At 27.8% G+C, this 24,370-nt stretch overlaps 3 protein-coding genes across 3 annotated transcripts; 2 read left to right on the top strand and 1 right to left on the bottom strand.

The window, feature by feature from the left end:
• Positions 1 to 469: 469 nt before the first annotated feature.
• Positions 470 to 2,758, top strand: GO595_009246 (DNA replication licensing factor mcm6; the record flags this gene model as incomplete). Its single annotated transcript, XM_067922910.1, has 1 exon — positions 470 to 2,758. One exon carries the CDS (start codon positions 470 to 472, stop codon positions 2,756 to 2,758), a length of 2,289 nt encoding a protein of 762 aa, XP_067770248.1.
• Positions 2,759 to 6,762: 4,004 nt separating this feature from the next.
• GO595_009245 (dynein heavy chain 1, axonemal) lies at positions 6,763 to 19,110 on the bottom strand (the record flags this gene model as incomplete). Its single annotated transcript, XM_067922909.1, has 2 exons — positions 6,763 to 11,807; positions 13,485 to 19,110. 2 exons carry the CDS (start codon positions 19,108 to 19,110, stop codon positions 6,763 to 6,765), a joined length of 10,671 nt encoding a protein of 3,556 aa, XP_067770247.1.
• A 4,017-nt stretch (positions 19,111 to 23,127) lies between these two features.
• Positions 23,128 to 23,715, top strand: GO595_009244 (Adenylate and Guanylate cyclase catalytic domain containing protein; the record flags this gene model as incomplete). Its single annotated transcript, XM_067922908.1, has 1 exon — positions 23,128 to 23,715. The coding sequence occupies one exon, from the start codon at positions 23,128 to 23,130 to the stop codon at positions 23,713 to 23,715; it is 588 nt and encodes a 195-aa protein (XP_067770246.1).
• Positions 23,716 to 24,370: the final 655 nt, after the last annotated feature.

The raw sequence follows: 24,370 nt of genomic DNA, 5'->3' as shown, positions 1-24,370 counted from the left end.
GTTTATTTCACTTCTTTATGAAGCATTTTTTTAACGATTATATAAATAATATTTTTTAAAAATGGATTCCGATATCGTTCATCGGTTAGGATATGTGGTTTTCATCCACGGGAGCGGGGTTCGACTCCCCGTATCGGAATTAATTTTTTCTTTTTTTAAACAATTTTAATTCATTTGGTTTCAATTTTTTGTTACTAATTTTTCTTATTGTGTAATTTAAATTCATGCTTTCAGTGGCTTGATTTTTTGGTGTGAAACTAATTAATTTTTCAGATATAAATTTTCTATTTAAATTGATTAACTTCCAAATTTGTATCACATAAATATATTCTAGATGTCAAAGTTTTGATCTGTTCGTACATCAAATATAAAATAAGTATTAATGTTTATAGTTCGAATTAAGATGTGAATTTTTTCTAATTTTAAACGTTCTTGAGTGAAAGTCGAATTAGTAAACGTCCAATTAATAATGGAAGAAAACCTTGGAGGACAAGACCATTCTAATGATGCAAGAACCAGACAGGAATTTCAAGAGCTTTTTCACAATTTTCTTTCCACATTTAAGTTACCAAATGAAGATACTCCATATTATGAAAATCAAGTTCATGAAATGGTAGATTCTGAACTTACCACACTTTTTGTAGATTTCGAACACATATCTGCTTTCAACTCAGATTTGGCTGATGTAATTCAATTATATTATTATCGCTTTGAATCATTACTTCAAAAAGCTCTCCTTGAATTTATCAAAGATGTTGATCCCAAGTATGCGCAGGATGATCGTTCTCTTGGGGAGCGTACATTCTATATCTCTATTGTCAATTATCCAATTCAATCAACAATCCGTGATATTCGTGCCTCTGAGATTGGTAAACTTTTCTGTATATCAGGTACAGTGACACGTACCTCAGAAGTTCGTCCTGAACTTCTCAAAGGCACTTTCAAATGCAGAATATGCGGAGCCGAAATTCCTAACATTAGTCAAAATTTTCAATATACCGAACCAACTTCATGTTCATCCAAGACATGTGGCAACCATACTAAGTTTGAATTACGTACAGACAAATCATTATTTGTAGATTGGCAACGTGTTCTTGTCCAAGAAAACCCATCCGAAGTTCCTTCTGGTTCAATGCCCCGTACCATCGAAGTTATCTTACGTAATGATCTTGTCGAAACCACCAAACCTGGTGATCGATGTGTATTTGTTGGTACCCCAGTCGCAGTACCAGAAATTCCGCGTCGTTCAATAGGTGAACGTCTTCAACTCCAAAAGCCAGGCGGCTTTGAAACCGATGGTGTCACTGGAGTTCGATCATATGGCTCACGCGAACTTACATATCGATTATCATTTTTAGGCTGTTCAGCGAAACCTATTGAAGATGAAGACGAAGAAACTACGACTGCAGATGCGGCTGAGATCCGCCAAATCCGTGATAGTTCTGATTTATATGGTAAACTTTCACGATCAATAGCGCCAAACATATATGGACATGATGAAATCAAAAGAGGTATACTCTTAATGTTACTTGGCGGTGTCCAAAAGATTACTCCTGATAAGATTAAGTTAAGAGGAGACATTAACATATGTATTGTCGGAGATCCATCTACAGCTAAATCGCAATTCTTAAAATTCGTCTCAAGTTTTATGCCTCGCGGAATATATACATCAGGGCAATCATCATCAGCTGCAGGTTTGACAGCATCGGTAACAAAAGATTCCGAAACAGGCGATTTCACAATCGAAGCAGGCGCAATGATGTTAGCAGATCATGGCGTATGTTGCATTGACGAGTTTGATAAAATGAACATTGTTGATCAAGTAGCAATTCATGAAGCTATGGAACAACAAACGATATCTATAGCTAAAGCAGGAATTCATGCGACACTTAATGCGCAGACGTCAGTGTTAGCAGCTGCTAATCCGATTCATGGTCGATATGATAAATCGAAATCATTACGTGCGAACTTAAACTTAAGTGCGCCGATTATGTCACGTTTTGATCTTTTCTTTGTCATCATTGATGAATGTAAACCTGAATCAGATGAAAAAATCGCAAATCATATATTTGCAGTACATAGAGAATTAGACACATCACTAACTGGAGAATACTTTTCACCAGAACAATTACGGAGATATATTAAATATGCGCGTAAATTAGAGCCGAAAATTACTGACGAATCACGTAAAGTATTAATCGAATCATATATCGATTTAAGACAAGATGATTCCGTTGGCGTCACACGTTCTTCTTATCGAATTACTGTTAGACAACTCGAAGCATTAATTAGATTAAGTGAAGCACTCGCGAAAATGAATCTCGATGAACAAGTTCGACCTGAATATGTTAAAGAAGCAACGCGATTATTAAAGCGTTCGATTATTCAAGTCGAATCTGAGGCAATTAATTTGGATATACCTTCGGATCAAGTGAAAGAGATCGAAGATAAACAACAAAGATCAATAACATTCGAACAATATCAAAGAATTGCAAAGTTCGTAATTATGCACTTGAGACAAATAGAAGAATTAAAAGAAATGGGAAAAATACAAAAAGATCATATCGAAACTATGGATACAATTGCAGATTGGTGGCTAAAGGAAAACGCAGAAACATATGGAAAAGTTGATGAGATTGCAAAAGACGTCGAAATTCTGAAATTAGTAATCGAAAGATTAATTAAAGTAGATAATGTATTACTTGAAAATGAAACAGATCATTCAATATCAGTTCATCCGAATTACACCGATGAATAAAAATTAAATATATTGAAAGAATTTTTTATTTAACAAATGTTTGTTATTGTTGAAGTAATTGGACTATTTCTTTATGATCTTGTTTTGTTGCATAAAGAAGTGCTGTTATAAATAATTTGATGATTTTCCATATAATGTTTTGGAATATTATAATATTAGTAGAAATATTAAATAGTTGAATAAAAGATTTTTATGATTTATATCAATTCCTGGTTGTTCTATAAGAGTTTTAACAATTTCGATATTACCTTTTAAGGAAGCATACATCAATGCTGTATTAAATGATTTAAGTGATTTCCAAATATTATTTTAAAATCAAAAATTATTGAAATAAGTATTAAAAAACATAAAATAAAATCACTAGCATTAATAATAATTCCTTCATGCTTAACAAGTAACTCAATAATATCTTTATAACCTTTTTTAGCTGCTAAAATAAGTGCTGTTTCAAATACTTTTGATAATTTCCAAATATTATTTTGAAATCCAAAATTATTAAAATAAAAACGCAATAAAACAGAAAAACATTAATAGAATTAACATCAATTTCTTTTCGAATAAGAAGCAATTTAACTATATCTGTATATCCTTTATTAGATGCTTCAATAAGTGCTGTATCAAATAATTTAAATAGTTTCTATATATTATTTTGAAATATAAAATTGTAATAATTAACATTTAATAAGACAAAAAAATATTTTTTACATTAATATCAATATCTTTTTGCATTAGAAGTAATTTAACAATATCTATGTAACCTTCTCTAGATGAAGTTATAAGTACTGTGTTAAATAATCAAAGTAATTTCCTAATAATATATTGAAATTATAAATTATCAAAGCAAAATGAAAACATAATAAATAAATAGCTTTAACATTAACATCAATTCCTTCTTTCTCAAGAAGTGATTTGACAATTTCTGTATGTCCACGTGAAGATGCATAAATAAGTGCTGTTTCAAATTAAATGTATAATTTCCAAATATTATTTTGAAATATCAAAATATCAAAATAAAAATTAAATTTAACAAATAAATGTCTTTAGCATTAAAATCAATACCTTTTTGTGCAAGAAGTAATTTAACGATTTCTATATAACCACCATAAGATGCTTTCATAAGTGCTGTACCAAATATTATAAGTAATTTCCATATATTATGTTTAAATATAAAATTGTTTTTAAAAATTCTAAACAAAACAAATAAAAATCTTTAGTATTTATATCAATTCCTTTTTGTTCAATAAGTAATTTAATTATTTCTAAGTGGCCATTTATAGATGCGTACATAAGTGCTGCCCAAATTTATTAGAATAAATACCGAATATTATTTAAAAATATTAAATTATTAAAGTAAATATTAATTAAAACAAATAAATATCTTTATCATTAATATCAAACACATCTTGTTCAAGAAATAATTTGAATAATTCAGTATATCCGTTTTCAGATGCATATATAATTGCGTTTTTAAATGTTTTGAATAATTTCCAAAAATTGTTTTGAAACTACAAATTATATTATTAAATTCTATAAAAAATAAAAAATCATTTTTTTCTTTGATATTAATATATCCATTCTTTATTAGATAAAGAAAAAGCTCTTTATTTACGTATGTTGGTGATGTTTTATACAAATTTATTGATATTGGATTTTTTTCAAGTAAATATTGCAATAGGAATAAATTTCCATTTTTTATTGCTTTGTAGATAAGATATTCATCAATTTTCATTCCATTGTCTAATAAAAATGAAAAAATTTCGTAGTTATCATATAAAATACAGAACTTCCCTAATTTTTCCATGTTTTTAATAGTATCTAATTTATTTTCATAAATATATTTAAAAACATCATTTCGATGAAAAATAATTGCTATTTCATATGACCATTCAAACAATGCATGATTATGTTCACACAAATGAATGATTTCTTCATTTCCACCTGCAATTGCATATTTAATTGTGTTATTTACTTTTTCATTATTCATAAGTAAATATTTAAAACATTTAACTGATCCAAAAAATGCTGCATAATCAATTAGTGGAACATTTTCTTGATTAACAAAAGAATATCTTTCATAAAGTGATGGTTCAATTGTTTGATTAAAATCAAAATTTGATTGCGATGATATTTCTTGAAGTTTTTCTATTTCATCATTTCGAATTATTTTTGATATTTCATTTGGATTAACTCCTTCTTTAACATATTTCTTATGAAGTTCAAAATCATTCTTTGAAAGTTCATCAATGTTCTGTAAAAAGTATTGCGAAAATTGAGCGTTTGGATAAATTTCATTGGTCATATGAGCAAAATAACATGTGGATTTGTTGCTGATGTAATTTTTTGGGTCTAATAGGTCATTCTCAATCATTTTTTCAATAAGATAATTAGATTCTTGAGAATTAACTAGAAATATGAAATGTGCAAAAGTATCAATGATTTTATAAGAATTATTAAAAATATCATTTACTTTGGATTCAAGTTGCTTTAAATATTGAAAACATATATCACTTTGACCTTTCGAAATGAAGTATGAATATATGATTCTACAAATAGAGAAAATATATGAATAAGGGTATGTTTCATCATAATAAACTAATGATGATTCAACAGATTCATTTATTTTATCGATTTCTAAATTAAAAATGATCTGTTCAAGGAACACTAATGTGTTAACCGCCTTCCGATTTCCTATTTCATTATTTTGTTTTACATCCATTAGGAAAAAAAAATATTTTTTGGCGATAATTTGGTCAAATTTTTGAATATATAACCGAAATCATTTCCCACAATTGTAAACTACTCAATAAATTCAAAAAAGTGGAGAAATAAACTTCTAAAAACAGACACCGATACAGTTCGAATGAAAAAAAATTTAGTTGTGCGAAAAAGAAAAATCAGAATTCTTTACCATAGTCATAATTACTCTAATGATCCTTGTACTGTTGTACGATCTTCTTCACTTTTTGCATAGAAATCAGATGCATTGACTTCAAACGAAGGAGGTTCTTTTTGTAATAAGGGTTTTCGTGGAGGCCCAACAACAAAATGACATATTAACATGAGTACAAAGACGACCCAAAAGAATACTGAGACAACGATTTGAAACGTATATGATGTTGAAAAAACAAAGAATCCCATAAATAAATACATAATTGCTTTTCCCCAGAATGTGAGAAGAAATGAGAAATATCTGAGTGGAGAAAAGATATAAATTTCGATGAAAATTAGGGCCAAGCTAAATACAATGGTGAAAAGGGCAAGGATTAAACCATTAACAGTAAAGTGTGTAAAAATACCAACAAGTGCGCACACAATACCTAGAGCACTTACGATGATCGAAATAATCTGGAGAACGAGTTGAAACACTTCTTTTCCCATTCCAAATGAGCGGAAACAGTTTTTATTCAATTTTTTGTGTGTATTGCGGGGGGTTTTTGCGAATTTTTACAGTCAAAAAAGTTTGCTTGTCAAGCTGTAATTCCGAACAAAAAATTCTCATAGTCAAAATTGGACAGCAGTGGAGTGATTATCAATTTGCTTGATGTACTTTCCTTTGTTTTAATTGATTTTAGCTTCTCTTGGTTCTAAGCATATTAAATTTAAAATAATGTATTTCAATTTTGTTTTTTTTGTTATAAAAAAAGTTTCTTGCTAGGGTTTCTTATAATATGAGCAATTTCATGATGAAAATTCTATATGAATTAGCAAAATTAAGGTGTTTGTTATTGTAAGAATTGTTGATACATCTCCACTTATATGAATCTTTTCATGATTTCTTATTTATCTGCACCAATTTATTATAAAAATTTTATTCTACATATGTTTACGATGTATTGGTGTTATTTCCTCATAAATGTTGCAATGATTTTTATCAACATAAAATTTTATTCAACTTCTCGAAGTGTAATATTACTCAGTGTATTTAATATGTTAAAGTTAATAAAACACTTATTGATACAATATTCATAAAAATAGTTTTAAAATATTATTTAAAAAACATTTATTTAATAAGAAAGAGAACAAATCATTGCAACGCCTCTTTTGATCCAATAAGACTCAGGTTTATCAGAAGGTAATTCTATTGTCATTACGTAATTTGTACTATGTCCAGTTGTACTTAATTGCCCTTTTCTTGTACCAATTTTATATAGCGGACAATTATAAATTCCATTTTTTGGTGGCTTCCTGTTACTTACTGGTATTAATTTAATTGGCGGCATTTGTTGATATAATTCTTTTGGATTTGGGTCTGTAATTATCTTTTTATTTCTATCCCAAGCAGCTCCTTCGATAAATAGTCCTTTAATTATCACGCCATCGTTTGGTCTTTCATTGATTTCGTTCTCGTCATTGATCACATCGAACGCAAATGATACAGTGTCGACTCCAATTTGTGTCTTTCTGGCGTAGTTTTGTTTGATTCCTGTTAGAAATGATTGCTGAATAAAGAATCCGGAGATCCAATATATTAATGGAGGACCATTTTCTATCCAATCATTAAAGAATTTCACACGTAACTTTAAGTCTATTATCCAAGAAGATAAAGGTTTTGTTGAAGGATAACCAGAGTTTTCCCATAATTTAGGAACGAAATTATCATAAATTGAATTAGAGATATCTTCTAATTCTTTGTTCATTACGATTATACCCTTTAAAGCTTTTAGTAAATCTTTTAATGATTTCGTTACTATAGTTATTAATTTATTAAACATTTCCGTTTGTTGTATTAATACTGTGTTCATTGAGTCGGAATATTTTTGTGGATATTTTTCACTTATTAATTTTTGATCGAATAATTTTGGTACTTCTTTAATTATATCTTTTGTAAGGTCATAAATTATATTTTCTTTTGATTGATTTTGATTGTTTACTATTAATTCATTATTCGAAGATTGTAATAATAATAAATTATTAAACATTGAAAACGTTTCATTTTGTTGATAAGTAATTTCAGCGTTTGAATGTAATCCAAATAAATCAGGCGAATCATTAATAGGAAATTGTTTTATTGTGTTTAAATACATTTTAATTGATTGTTCAGGTAATGATAAATAATTTGGATTCTCCGTAAATTGATAATTATCATTCATAACTTTGGGCGTATAAAAGTCATCAAGAATTGATAATAAAGTTCTTCGATCCCAATCATCAGTAACTTTACCACCATAATTAATTTCACCAGTTAAATATTTTAATACTTTAAATGGCACATTTTCATATAAATTCAAAAACATTTTTAATTGTTTTTGTGATATTTCTAAATCGCCATTATTCCAATCATAAATTTGATTAAATCCTAACGATCCATATTTCCTTCTTTCTAAGATAATCGCATGGAAGAAACATAATGCATATATTAACTTATGATATTCAAATAATTTCTTAATATCATTTAACATTTTATCATCAAATTGTGACATTGATTTTAATAAATTAGAACGAATACCTTTCGGTGGTTCATTTGTCATTTTAATACCTTTTTGTAATATCGAAACTGGAAAATCTTTAGATGGCATTGAAGTTAACCATAATCTAAAATCACGATTAATTTCATCTGGTTTAATGTTCTCAATTAACATCTCTAACTTAGGTAACCATGAAATAGCTAAATGACAATTTTGTAATAATAACCAATGCCCTCGATCCATAGCTTCTATCATTTTCGCTTCTGCTTTAGGTCCTTGTCCTTGACCTAAAGATATTGATGAGAACTTTTTACCAAATGATTTCTTCTCGGCGAATTTTGTTAATTCTGATAATGGATCAGCACCTACAGATAATATGAATATTAATGGTGTAGAAACAGTTGAATCTGAAAATGAAGAATTTAAATCAAATTGTGGTGATTCAAGAAATTGATTACCTAATTTATTTGATATTAATTCTTGGATTGCATTGATGATTGAATCAGGTCGAATAACTCTAAGTATTAAAAGTCGTTGAAACTCAGTAAGTTTCGATTGCCATTCATTAGGGAAAATACATTTAGACGCGTTTTCTGAATCGAAAATTTCTTTCCATAATTTTATATCTTTAATAAATGAGTTTAAAAATCCTTTAAAGTTAGGTAATAAATCTAATGATTTAATTTCATTCCAAATTTTGATGGTTATCCAACTTGGATCAGGATTAGGTAATGATTCGATGTTTTTAGAAGGACCAGAAATCAAAAATCGTAATTCTTCTGAGTTAATTTCATTATTACTTTGCATTATTTTATAACATAATAAAAATGAAAACATTTGTTTATGTCGTTCGAACATTGATCTACAAATATTATTATAAAAATTAATAGTAATTGTATTAATTAATGAATTTAATCGAATTTCTAAGTCATCTGAATTAGGTGTATTATTTATACATAATCCAAAGAATGATATATACCATTCAAGTGAATATTGATACATTGGATCAATTAAAAACAAATTTGATATACAAAAGAATAATAACGAACCTCTAAACGCAACTTTTTGATAATTTTGTCGAGATTTATCAATTTCGATTTCAGTTTCTTCTGTTTCTTTAACTTGTTTTTGTATATTTTGTGACATTTGATTTGATTCAGTTAATGTATTAATTAATTCTAAATCATCCAAAAGTTTATTAGGATCAGTATTCTCTAATAATGATAACATTTTAGTTTGAATTTGATGAAGTTTCTTTTTATTTTGTGAATTCTTAATGACTAAAGAAGATTTCATTTCTTCTAAATCAGGTCGTTCTTTAGCTACTGTTAAAGCTAAAAGTTGTTCTTCTAAACCTGTTTGAGTACAAGTAAAATCTAATAATGAAACTTTAGCAGATAATTCTGGTGAATAATTGGGATTCGGTAATTGAGTTGTAATATATAATTTGAAATCCCAATTATAAGGGATAATAGTATCACCTATTTTAATTACATCTGCACCACTTTGTTTATATATTTGTTTTTGTAATATTGGATCTAAGATTGGATCTAATTCTTCTAATACATTTTCAATTAATAAAGGTTTACCAAATCGTACTGCATTTTCAATTGTACGGATTAAATTATCATCATTTAATTTGATTATATCTAATTGATTATCTTTCTCTAAGTTCTTTATAAACCTATTAGCTTGTCCTTGTGGATCTATACATAAAGGCCAACGTTTCGAGTTCGTTAATATTATAATATTTTCTAATGATATCGAATCGCGTGGTAAACCATTTAAATTCCACTTTAATATTTGTATTGGATCTTGTAATGTTTGAATTATATTTGAGTTATCAGAGAATAATAATTCTTCTTGAATTAAAAAGTTCCTCCAATCATTTAATAAATCATTTCTAAAGTCAGAAGGAAATGGACCTAAATAAGCAACAGAAGCAGAAGCTATTAATATATCGCCAATTAAATTCTTTTCTTTAATTAAAACATCTTTTAATGTATCTTCCCAACGACCTTTTTCACCAGATAAATTATTTAATAATGATTCAGCACGTATTAACTTCGATTTACATTCTTCTTGTTGATCTTGATAATTCTTCTTCTTTAAATTCGATTCATCAAATTCTGCTTTAATTAATGAAATCTTTTCTTCAATAGATTGTAATCGATCTTTCGATTCTTGTAATGCTTTTTTAGATTCTTCTAATTCTTTCTCTGCTTTTTCTAATGCTTGTTGTTTAGGTCTAACTAACTTTATAGCAAAATGATATTTATTCATTGCTATAACCCAATAATAAAGATTTAATGTAGCAGAACCTGCGTTTTCTGCATTTTTCTTTGTAAAGTTTTCCGAATTTAATAAAGGTTGTAATCGTTGGATTGTAGATTCGGGTATATTATCTTTTTGTTCATTAGTAAATAATTCGATTCGTTGTTTAAACTTCGGATCATTTAACATCTTTTGCGCTGTAGCCCACCAATCATCAACCATTTCGCCTGGTCTAGAACCTGGCACTTGTATAACAGGTTGATTTAATAAGATACAAACACCTTGCATTACATATCCAACTGTTTCTGGTGGTCGTAAATATGATCGAACAGTAGATATAGCTGAAGATGTTAAACCTTTTACACCTTCTTTAGCTTCTTCTAATACTGGTAAAACTTTATCTAATTCTTTTTGTGTATCTTCTTTTAATAGTTTTGTTTGTTGTACATTCTCTTCAGCTAATTCAGTTTCTTTTTGTACTTGTATACGGATTTCATTAGCTTTAGATTCTTCAACTCGAATTCGTTCCATTGCTAAATCTACTTCTTTAGTAGCTATTTCTAATTGTGGTTGTAATGCTTTAATTTGTTCTTGTAAATCTTTAATTGATGATGCTGCAACTTTTAATGATGATAAACCTGTTTCCATTGAAGATTTTAATCGATTCATTTCTTTAGTCTTTTGATCTAATAATTGTTTAACTAAATCTAAAAAGTCTAAAAATGAAGTTGGTGTAACATAATTATTACGTTTAATCTTTTCATATAATTTTTGTGAATAATCAATGATTGATAAATGTGTATTAACACAAAACTTTGTAACAATTTTGATGAGTTTTTCATTATCATTAAATAACTTATTATAAAATTCAGTAGCTACAGAAGTTAAAGAACTTTCATCCCAATTATTAAACCAATCAATAGAAGTACAAGTAACTAAAGAAGGAAACATTCTAAGACGTCTTCTAAATGATTCACCAATTGGTGAAATAGCTAAAACTAAATGTAAATATTCTTTAACTCTTGAAATAAATAATGAATATAACGAAGCTTTTGTCATTTGTATATCTTTAGTTTGTGCTATAGGTTTCATTTTCTCAATAATTTCTTCCATATCTTCAGGTTGAAATATATTTGGGACATCACCAGAATTTAATAAATTATTAATATCTTCTAAAAATGATTCTTTAATAATTTGTGAATCAGATATTAAAAATATAATTTTTTGTTCTTCTAAACCTGCTTTCTTCATAACTTCTTTAATATCTGTTAACCATTCTATAGTTCCATAATTTTTATTAATTTGTGGTTGGAAGATTTCATATTCACCTAAATAAGCTGCTAATTTAGTTAATGATTGTCTACCAGAACCTCCGACACCTAATAATAATGCATGACCTAAAGGTTGACGAATAATTCTAGAAATCCTTAATATATGTTCAATAGCGTTAGGGAATAAAACTAATTTTAATTTATTAGTATTAATTTCATCATATTCAAGCATAGCTGAGTTTAATATTGATTCAAGTTTCTTTATATCTTTGACTTGTATATAAGGCTTTTGATCAGTATTTTCTTCATAAAAATCACAATATAATAATTTCTCACAATCATTATATAAATCTTTTGGATTTAATTTAAATTGATTATATAATTCATCATTAATAATATTTTGGAATTTTTCATGATCTGTTTCATTAACTAATCTATCACTAAATACTCTAATTGATTCATGATACCAAATACTAATTATATCTTTATCATTATTAACATAAGATTTATTTAATGACATTACCCCTTGAATAATTTTCGAAATATCTCTTAAATTAAATATATAATGTGATTTAGAAGGTATAGGTAACATATTTTTCCTAACATTATTATAACAATTAATTGTCGAATTAATTATCGAATTAGAAACATTTTTAATAGATTCATCAAATATATTTAAATAATTATCTAACATTGTCTTAAATATTTTATATAATGAATCATCTTGTAATTCAACAAAATTAAATAAATTAAAATGCCTTATAAATCGTGGAGTCATTTCTTGACGTCCTCCACCAGGATAACCACAAGCACAAATTAATTGTGCATCGATTAATTTATGGAATTCTAAAGTTTTTCGATCATACCAACCTCCATGATCTATCCATTGTCGTAATAATTCGATTGGTGGTTGAGCACCGAATTCTTCTTTTAATGGCATATTAACATCATCGAAAAAGATTATAGCTTTTTTACGATCTAAAGGACCATAAATACCTTTAAATCTTCGTTCATATTTCGAATCAATTATATCTTGTGTTTGATTAGCAGTAGTTTTAGCAGAAAATGAGATAAATATCGGAATATAATTTGTAGGATCTAATGAAGATATCATATAAATATTAATTGTGATTGATTTAGCTGTACCTGTAGGGCCTATACAAAAGAAATTATAACCTGCGTTTAATAAAGTCTTTAATAAAAATGTATGACGAATATTATCAATTGTTGGTACTAAAATTTCGGTGAATTTTGCATTCTTTGGTATATTATATTCCGGAATATTATCCATCCAATTTTCCCATTTTAATGTATCAAAATTAAATTTATAATCATATACTAAACCTTCTTTAGGAAACTCAATTCCAGATTTATTAATTAATGGACGAATAAAGAAATCAAATTGATTTCTACCTTCAGTATTAGTAGTAGAACCTACTGACCAAATTAATGAGAACCAAAATAAATTCGGTGCCAAATTCTTAATTTTATAAATTATATCATCTGAAATTTTATCATTAATATCATCATTTGAATAAAACGGATATATTAATGAATGAAATATTCTAAATAAACTTTGTATAATATTACTATTAGTAGTAACTATTGGTTCTTTAATTCTATTTCTTAAGAATTCGATTGAAGGGATTAAATAATCGTCAAACATTTGATTTAAAGTTTCATTTAAAATCGATTGTAATTGTGGATGCATATTTAATACCCAAGAATCAAATAAATATTTCAGATTAGAATTAGGTTCCATATATACCATTCCACAACGTGATACAGTTGCAGGTGAAGCTACAGCTAAATCTTCGACTTCAAATAACATAAACATTCTATCAGTGAAATTAATTACTGCCGAAGATGATAAACAAAGTTTTTTATTATCATCTAATACAGTATTCATATTTTCGATCCATAAAGCATCAACAGGACCATCTAAAACTATCCATAAGTTATCATTAGTTTCATCTTCTGAACAAGTTTTAATTATATCAGATAAAACTCCATTAGTCCATTCATGAGTCGTTAAATCAAATTCACCATAAAGTTGTCCCATAGTAATTGATTTAGGATTTAATATATAATATCTTGTCTTGAAATATTTCTTATTATCTGATAATGAAGTCAAAACTTTGGAAAGTGTTTGATATACAGTAGTTTTACCTGAACCTGTAGGTCCTACAAGCATTACACCCCAACGTACTGAGAATGTTTCTTTTAATTGTATTATTTTATTTATAAATAAATCATTCACTTGAAGTTTTTCTTTCTTACATACATTATGAATTTCATTAATTAAATCACTATAATCTAAAGTCTTTTCTTCTATTCCTGGGAATAAATCAGAAATAATATCATTAAATAATATTAAATCATTTTTCAAGAATTTCGGTACATTAACATCTTTAATAGCTCGTAATATGATTAAAGATTCAGACATATCAGGGAAATTCATTCGTAAGTTTCCTGCGTTTTGTATAACAGTATTAACAGCACGCATACCAAAGTCATAATGTTTTTGTGATGAAAGTTGTTCTGATGAAAGTCTAAAAGTAGCGACAATTTTTTCGGAAAGTTTTCTAGCTTCGATAAACCCAAATGAATAAAGTTTTATCTTTGCAATCATTTTATAATCTGGTACCATCATAGATACTGATCTAAATAAAGCTTTTAAGTTATCAGGTAATTCTGTTCTGCCTGCATAACCAGGATTCATAGTAATAAATACTGCACAACGTGGTGATAATGGTACATCTCTATTTTCAAATCGAAAATGTTTAACACCTGCTTGAATAGCGTTTTGTATTGTAGTGATTTGTTGTGCTATAACACTTAATACTTCAATATATATTCGATTAAATTCATCAAAACATGCCCATGCACCACATGATGCTAAACCCGTCAAGAAAATTCCCATTTGTAAATAATCAACACTTTCACTACAATTATATACTACGCATTGAAATGCTACTGCTTTAGCTAAATCTTTTGTAGTTTCTGTTTTCCCTGTACCTGCAGGACCTTGAGGTGCACCACCCATATTCATTTGTAAAGCAGAAGTTAATGTTAAATAACATCGATCTGTTAAAGGCGTTATAACTAAACGTGTAGTATTACCTAAATATTCATAACCATATTCGACTTCATATGTTAACATTTTGATAATTGCAGTTTCATTATTATAATAATATCTTAATTGTGATATCCATTCAAATGAATCAATTGAATTAACTCCATTTCGTACCATTTTTTCAACTATATCATGTGCATGTACATCTAATACTATTAAACATGATAAAGTTCGAAGTTTTAAGAAATCTTTAGTTTCTCGTACAAGTTTAGTTAAGTCGATTAATTGATTATCTAAAACTTTTAGTAAATCTAATAACTTATTTTGTTTAATTGCTTCTTCGACATTTTTTGTCCAATATATCATTGAACAACATAAAATTATTTGTGCTGGCCAATTTAATACCCATTCGATACGTGGTATTGTAGGATATTCTTCATAAGCTTTCTTTAAGATATCTTTTAATGTTTCTCTCATTATAGTTTCTACTTCTAATAACCAATGTTCGACATTACCTTTCGGATATAAAGATCGAGATAAATTAACAACTTCTCCTTCACAAGAAATCATTTGAGTAATTTTTAAGTCTTTTTCAAATGTTAATGACCCAATATTTTCGAAACATCTTCTTAAATGTCTTTGAACTGCTGTTGGATCTTTAGTTTGTGATAATATTGATAATAATTCATCATTAGATAAAAAGTAAAATCGTGGAAATGCAACACGTTTTGATTCTAAATAATCATTTAAACCTCGTTCTACATGTGACAACAATTTATTATTTTGTTTAAAGTCATCTAATAATTTTTGTGATGGACAAAACTTTAATGCAGATGGTGATCTATAAGCAGAATCTAAGATTTTTCTCCAAGTTTTATCAACACTTTCAAAACGTTCTGTTTCAGTAGGTAATTGTTTCTTAATATCATCTGATGAAAAAATGGGCTCTAAAGATAACCAAGAACGTTGACAATTTAACCATTCTTCAATAACTGAAGTTATTAATTTTAATGTTTGTTCCCATTTATTTAATTTATCTTCAAAAGGCTTTTTATAAGGTGAGAATTCCATTGTATTTATCATAACCATATCATCATCAAGTTTTTGGATAATATCATCAGAACCTTTTAAGATATAAGTACCAGTATTTTTATAAGGTTCAATATCTAAATTAATTTCTTCCCAATCATTTTGCATCTTTTGTAATGACGTTTCAATTGAATATTCTTTTGATGCTGCTGATACTACTTCAATAATTACGTCAATTTTCTCTTCAAGATTATTTTGTAAGACATCATTTAATGTAATTTCATCATCAAGTTGAAATTCAAACCCAAGTTTCTCTGATAATTTAACCCAATGTCTTTTCTTCATTCCAGGGTTTAATAAAGCTGTTAATAAAGGTATATGATCTCTCATTTCACTAACTTTTTGTTTTGTATCAATAGCTAATTGTAAAATAGCAGTTGGACCATTTTTAAAGTTATGTGTTGATTTATGTAATGCAGTATATATTACTTGTAAATCTTTTGATATTTGTTCGGCATTTAATTGTATTAATGGCTTTTCATTTATCGATTGTGATAATTTATACCATTGATCTAAATTAAGCCAAAATAATGCAAATGGTTCAAATGTCTTCTTAAGTTCATCAATTCGTGAATAATCAGTAATTTCTTGTCCAAAAATAATTTGTCGTGAATTATATACTTTAGCTGTTTGTTCTGAATTCTCAATAATTTTCGAAATTCGTTTAATTTCTTGTGAATATATATCACTTTGTGTTGGATCAATATATTTAGATACAGTAGAAACTTCACGTGAAAGTTTATCAAGTTCAGCAGCAAATTTTTCTTGATGCATTTCAAGATCTTGTTCAAATTTAATGAAATAATTATCAAGTGTCGATTTCGATTTTTCGATTAATTGGAAACAATGTTTTGCATGACCAAATGTATTCCATTTAATATTAAAATCTTCATTAGATATTTGATGATTATAATTCTCTAAAAAGTCATAATATTTCATTGAGTCACAAACTCTTAAATGAAGTTTTTCGACTAATTTTGGTACAGTTGATATATATTGACGTTGTTGATCTAATTCTTCGATTTTTGTTGGTATTGCAGTAATTCTATTTTCAATTGTTCGATATTCATTTAAATATTTTTTGAATTGTGATTTTGCTGTTTTTGATATATAATCTAAAATCGATTTTATTAATAATTTATGTTTTGAAATTAAATAATTTCGGACTGATGTAACATTCACTGAAAATAATCCTAAAATTGCTCGTTTAGGTATAGTTTTTAAGATTTCATTAATTGATTCTTGATGAATTTTAATTTCATGTGAACATTGTTCTAATGAAGGTGAATCATTATTAAGTTTCTCTACAAATTTCGCATGATCAAGTTTTAAGAAATCAATATATGAATCATAAGTTAATATATAATCTTCTAAAACTTTAATTGCAGCATCTAAATTCTTTATAATATTTTCTTTATGTTTAATAAGTTCTGTTTCATCTTCATTAATTGTGGATAATGTTAATGAAACATTACGAAACATTTCAGGTAATACACGTGGTTCAATGATTGGAATCGATCGAACAGAATCAACAATTGATGATAATATATTTAAACATAATTCCTTAAATAAAATAGGATCAATTCCATAACAAATTTTCTCTTCTTCAATTGTCATATCGATTTCAAACAATGGCATTATCATTGCGCCCGATGAATTTTTAGGAAATTCTGATTTAAATTCAGTTTGTGATTTTATTGTTACTGAAATCGGTGATAAATCTTCAATAAAATTATCAAATAATTCGAAATTATTTAAAACTGATTTCCGTGCAGCATCAATCATCATAAAAGATATTAAAGTCATGAAGTTACTAAATTTAGACATATTATATACTTCACGATCAGTTTCTTCTAAATTAAACCAACCTTTTGATATACCAGATAAAGCATTTCGTAATTCTCGACCAAGTTGTGGTACCCAATCATCAGTAAGAAAATGTTTATTCTTTGAGATCATTTGTGATTGCGTTTGTTGGAATTCTTCTAAATGAAATGATTTATTAGATCGTAATGATAACATTATAATATTAGAGACATCTAAACATGAAGATCTCGTCTTCATTAATGCATTAAAGATACAATCCTTTGTATATAATGAATGAAATGATACTTTTTCATATAATCGTTTAAAGTTTGCATTCGTCTCGATTTTATTTCGTGATATAATTTCTTCTTCTTTAGTTAAATCATATATACCTAATGATCGTGCGTAAATTGGATCCGATTTAATTTTAGCTTCAAATGAATGCGTATTAAATGTATATTTATAATTGATTTTGGCTTCTTTTAAAAATGGTTTTATGTCAAGTTCAATCTTTCTTCGTGGTGATGGAATCTTTTGTAATATTCGTTCTACACTTTCTTTAGGGATTTTGGGCATCGATTTATATGGCATGTTTTCAACATAAAACACAAATCGTATCCATGACTCAATACGTCGTCTTTCATTAATTGCATTAGCAATTCGATTAGAAAAAATTCGTGGATCTTCTGATAGAAATAAAATACGTAAACGTGGTAACCATTCAGATGGATAAATGTCATTCGGATATTTGACTTGCCATAACATTGTGGTGGAATTATAATCAATAACAATGGAATCAATCCATTTAAGTTCATGCGTATTAAATACTCGTGAAGGAATTCCACCCATCGTACCATCAGAATTAAGGCCAATACTAAGCCATTCATCAGTAGTACGTGGATCAAACGAATCGTCATCAAAATCCCATAATTGGAAAATTGGTGGAAACTCAGTATTCATTTCTGTAACACCAATCTCTTGAGGATAATCAATACCACGTTCAATAAGAAGTTGGGATATGTCCATTTGTTGATATTGTCGCTTTAGACGTTCAACTTCAATGGATCTTGGTGTGACTCCAGGTGGTGTAATAAATGGAATTTGAACTTTAGGTAGAATTGACTCTGGTGGGGTATTGTGCGGGCCCATTGGTAATGGATCTGATGGTGGTAATTTATCAGATTGTTTTGAAAAATATTTTCGTGCAGCTGTATAAGTAGATATATTTGGGAAAGAAGAATTTGAAGGTTTTGAAACCGGCTCGTTATCTTCTTCATTATGTGTAGTATCTTCTGGTGGAGTGGTATCTTCAAGTGGTGGAAGCGAAATGTTTCGAAGGCTTGTCTTACTTGATGGACGAATTGACGCTTTTTGGGTAGAGAAAAAGAGTTCTGAAAATGCTCCTTTTCTCTGTTTATTTGTTTTGTTCATTTTCTTGTTTGCAGAAAAACGGATTTAACCGTTCACCAAAAAAATCATGATTTACTCCTCATTAAAATCATAATCAAGTATATATTGTATTTACATATGTTGTCTAAATGTTTCTCGTAACTTTTTTGATAGTTACTTTTCTTTTAAAATAAATTTTAAATTGATTTCAAATTTTAGTATAACCAATATTTATGTGTTTTGATCTGTTGGTCATACAACAATAACATTTTTTTTCTAATAAGTTGATTATGATTTATTGGAATTTAAACTAAATTCATGTTATTTTTCATACTTGCGCTAAAATACGTTTGAATTCATTCAAAAATTTCGAGATAAAAGTGACAAATAATCCATTCAAATTTGCTGGGAAGGATCTGGATGAAAAGCAAAAATCATTTTTTTTCTCCATATGGTGAATTGAACAAATGGGGAAATTTAAGTCATCTAGGGCATATATTAAATGCATCTCTTTTACTGCATCCAGTAGTTTCATACATTCAAATGATTTTTGTATTTTTTCAATTCTATTATGTTCATTCATCAACAGCAATATTCAACCTTGAAACCCAAGTAGGTGTATACAAGTCTGTTGTACTTGTCTTAAAAAACATACTTTTTTTAGATTTTATTCCTTATCAATATTTTGCGATTGTACTATTTATTTTTTCTATTGTTATTGTTGCTCTCTTTATACCAGCAGTTGTCAATCCATCTACAACATTAAATCTTCATTATTTATATTTTCTTGATTTAATGAATCAATTTTTCATCCCTATTTTACTAAATATTACAAGTCGTCTAACATATATTTTCTCTGGGAGTTATTATACGAATGGTCTTGATCTCCCATTTCTTATACTCAATGTAATTTCATATTTTATTTTTCTTGTTTTATATCTAATATTTTTCTTTATACGAAATCGTTCGATATATATTCGAATGAACAACTTAACCACATGGAGTGAAGCCTTTAAAACCATCATACAACTTCATACTGTCGTTTTATTAGAAATTTGGGTTATAATACCGACAAGTCACACGAACATCATTATATATTGTTTTGCCATTTTATTTAATTTAAGTAATTTTTTTGTGTGTTATTTAATGTTACCATTTTGTTCTTATCAAACGAATGTAAACTTTAGTTCCACTGTACTTTTCTTTGTTTTTTTAGAGATACTTTTAATATTATGTTCATTAACAGAACTCGATGAAGTTACAGCGTTTATGTGTTGCATCGTAATCTTTTATTTGATACATTTAACTATGTCTTATTTAGTAAAGAAGCGTTATGATAAGATATTAATGAAAGACGACAAGGAGTTCCAATCGAATGAAGAAATTCCAGTTGAATTTTACCCCCAAAAAAACGAAGTCTTAAGATTGCGTTTATTATATACAGAGAATCAAAAGCAAAGTGTTTTATATGCAAAATATTTGATTAAGAACTCAGATAACTTTGATGCTATTGCAGAGTCTTTAAGGATTCTTTCGTTCGTTGATGAATTACCAATTGAAGATATATTAAATTTCCCTTTTTCGAAGATAAAATTTTATTATAAACAAATGATATGCGACTTATTTTATGAAGCATATTCGAAATCGATTAAAGAAGAAGACATGAATTATTATTGGGATAAACTCGATGAGAAATGTAATAAAATTAAACAAAATATATCAAACATTATCGAAGCAAGTGAATTAGGTATTAAGTCATCAATTAAATATTACACTAAAAAATATACTAAAGGATGTAAAAGATTCGAATTAATGATACATTTTCTTTTACGAAATTATCCTTATTCAAATAGAGTTAAATGTTATATTGAAGAATATCATACATTCTTAAGAGGATATCTTAGGAATGAAGAACATTGGAATGATTACAGTAAATTTAAAGAAAATTATATGTTCGGGACTTCAAGTTTAATCCCATTAAATATATCATTAAGTAATTTACCTGAAACAAATGAAACGCACCAAAACTATGACACTGTTGCATTAAGTAAAATCACATCAAAGGTTCTATCTGTCTCGAGCACTCTTTGCGTGTTGGCGTTTGTTTTATCGTTATTTTTATCTGTTTATGGCTTTTGGTTCCAGTCTAGAATTGATGTTTCATATAAAGAAAATGATTCATATCCTTTATCATATGTATGTAACAACATATTAGTTGCAACATATTATAATTTCAAATCAATAAATCAGGCAATTATCGATTGTAACACAGATTTCGATGTCTTGGGAGATGGGTTTGTTGCAGAATCGGATTTAACATTTTCTGAGTTATATAAAATATCAAATAGTTTAACACAACTAAATCATTCGTTATTCCGAATTAGAAATGGCACGGAAAAAGCGCTACAATTATATTATGCAGTTTATGTTGATATTTATCAAAATGTCAATACAACATATGCAATTTTGATCAATGAAATTATGCAACAAATCGAATTTAGACCAAATGAATCATATTGCCAGCCTCGATATATCACAATGATCTCAAATTCTGATCGAAATCTGAAGTCATCACGATATCCGACACAACTATTTTATTTATTAATTGAAGACTCAAAAGAATTAATCATTTCAACGCAAACGAGTAATGGCTTCTTTGAGATCTTAATGATTGCTATAGTTTTGTTGGTATTATTAGCAGTTTCATATTTCATATTTCACTTTGGACGTATCAAAGAAATGAACATATTCTTCGATCAGTTAATTGCATTAGATAACAATGACTTATCAGTGTTTGAAGATTTATTATATCAAAACAATAATTTAAATCTGGAAAATAAGTCAGAAAATAACTCAATTGAGAAATTTGATGATGAAGAAATAAGTGAAAACTTAATTAACCAAAAAAACAAAAACAGAAAATTCGGATATTTATTATTAGCAACAATTTTGTTCTTTTTATTTGACGTTGGGTTTTTATTAATCGAAGTTACTCAAATGCAAAGTTACATTAAAATGGAAAATGACGTTCAAAATTGTTATTGTTACTTACAATTATTAATTTCTGAAAACAATTTACATTTGGTCGATCACTTCTATTCAATTTTACAAACTTTATTCTACAACGATACGAATTATTTACATGATAACGATAGCTCGTTTTTGAATAGCTCATTGTATTATTTCAATACAACAAAGTATTCAATTAGTAACCCATCGTACTTTAACGTTCCTTATGAATCAGAACAAATTATTAATAACATAATAAACTCTTCAATTTTATTTGAGAACTTTACGAACATAACGGTTAATGATATGATTAACAATTATAAATTAATCGGTCATATGTTTCAATCATTAAGGGCCCAATATAATATAATTAATAATTGGTTTAATGAAAAACGTCGTAACATTAATTATTTTATTAATGTAATTGTTATGATATTTTTTGGAATACTTTTCATTTTTTCAGTGGTTTACTTCATCGTCTTCTTAATTACATTAATTAATTATAAACATTTATTGGAATCATTAAAAGCTTTAATTACTCTATTACCTTCTCCACATTTTATATCATCCGCTAATATCGTCGATTCATTTTCATTCAGTAATAAGCGTAAAAAGAAAACTAACATTAAAACTATGGCACGTTATATAGTCCAACAGTCAGTGAATTCGTTGTTTATAATCGATTCTTCGAAGATAATTAAAAATGTCAATAAAAATGCAATCGAATTATTTAGATATAAACGTAAAGATCTGATCCTCAAAGACATTTCGATCTTATTCGATCAAGAAGACCAAAGAACCATTGACTTCTTCGACCAATTGAACCTAAATATCCAAAGTTCGCAAGAATTCAATTTGACCGCTTATCGATATGACCAAAGGTCTTTCCCCGTTGGCTGCACTATCATTCCCATCAACCAGTCCATCGATAACTCGAAGATTTATATTGTTTTAATACGTGATCGAACTGAATTCATCGAAAATGAAGAAATTTACAAAAGTAAACAAGAGCAAGTGCAAACGCTACTGCTGAAAATTATGCCACGTGTCATGGTTACGAAGCTGCTGTCAAAGAATCAAGTATTGCATTCGAAGATCAGCCGGGCGACTTTTATGTTCTTCGCAATCGCCGACTTCTTGAAGTGGTGCTCGAATACGCAGATTGACATTGTCGACTTCTTGGATGAGATCGTTTCAATGTTCGATAAATTAATTGCGAAATATCAATCATTGGTTAAAATCAAAATCATCAACGGTGTTTACATGGCAGCTGGCGGTCTCTTCGATGTTACGAAGAATCAAGAAACTGAAATGATCGATTTCGCAATTGATTGCATCAAATGGATCAAGTTACACAACAAGGAGTTGAACATAGAGATCAACTACAAGGTGGGGATCAACACGGACGGGCCAATCATCGCAGGCATATTGGGCCACGACAAACCGTTTTTTGACGTGTACGGCGATGCGGTGAATGTCGCGTCGAGGCTGTGCACATCGGCGCCAATAAACTGCATCCAAATATCAGAGGACTTAAAGAACAATATCCCGCATGGAAAGTATAAGCTGAAAAGAAGAGAAAAGGTCTTCTTGAAAGGTAAAGGAGAATGCACAACGTACATAGTGTGCAAAAGATAAATAAATTTATGTTTGGATTAAATGTTATGTTTTACAGTACGATTTTTGCAATATGTAATGGCTCAAAACTGAATTAAATTTCGCTTTGTTTTGTGAAAGTGGATACAGATTCAGATTAAAAAGTGCACTGATTTGAAAGCAAATTATCGTCTATGCGCCATAGAAGATATAATATATAATTGAAGGATATTGACAATTAATACCAATGGTAGTTGAAGCATTTGCTCTTTTCATATTAAAAGTCTCCAAATCAATTCAAATTTATAAATAAAAAGCCATGAATTACTTAAAATTGGCCCATAAAAATACTGGTAATTATAATAATATAAAATTCTTTATATTAACAATAAGACATTATGGTGAAAATAAAAACAAAATCATTAAATATTTTGGTTTATGCTTAAATAAATTATGTTATAACTCATGCAAATAATGTTCAAGCTTCAATTTCAAAAATAAAATAATTTATCAACTATCATAAAAGATAATATTTTGTATAATAATCAAACCAACTGAGCTTATGATAAAGATTAATATGTTTATAATTTAAAAATATTAATAATTCGTTGAGAAAAATGTATGTGAAATAAGATTGGAGCCAGTTTTTTTGAATGGTTGTAAAATGACTTTTTGAGAATTATGCGATATTTCACAC

This window comes from Histomonas meleagridis, assembly GCF_020186115.1.
Source record: "Histomonas meleagridis strain 2922-C6/04-10x chromosome Unknown contig_9, whole genome shotgun sequence".
NCBI classification, from domain to species: Eukaryota; Parabasalia; order Tritrichomonadida; family Dientamoebidae; genus Histomonas; species Histomonas meleagridis.
This window is presented reverse-complemented; position numbering and strand designations above follow the sequence as displayed.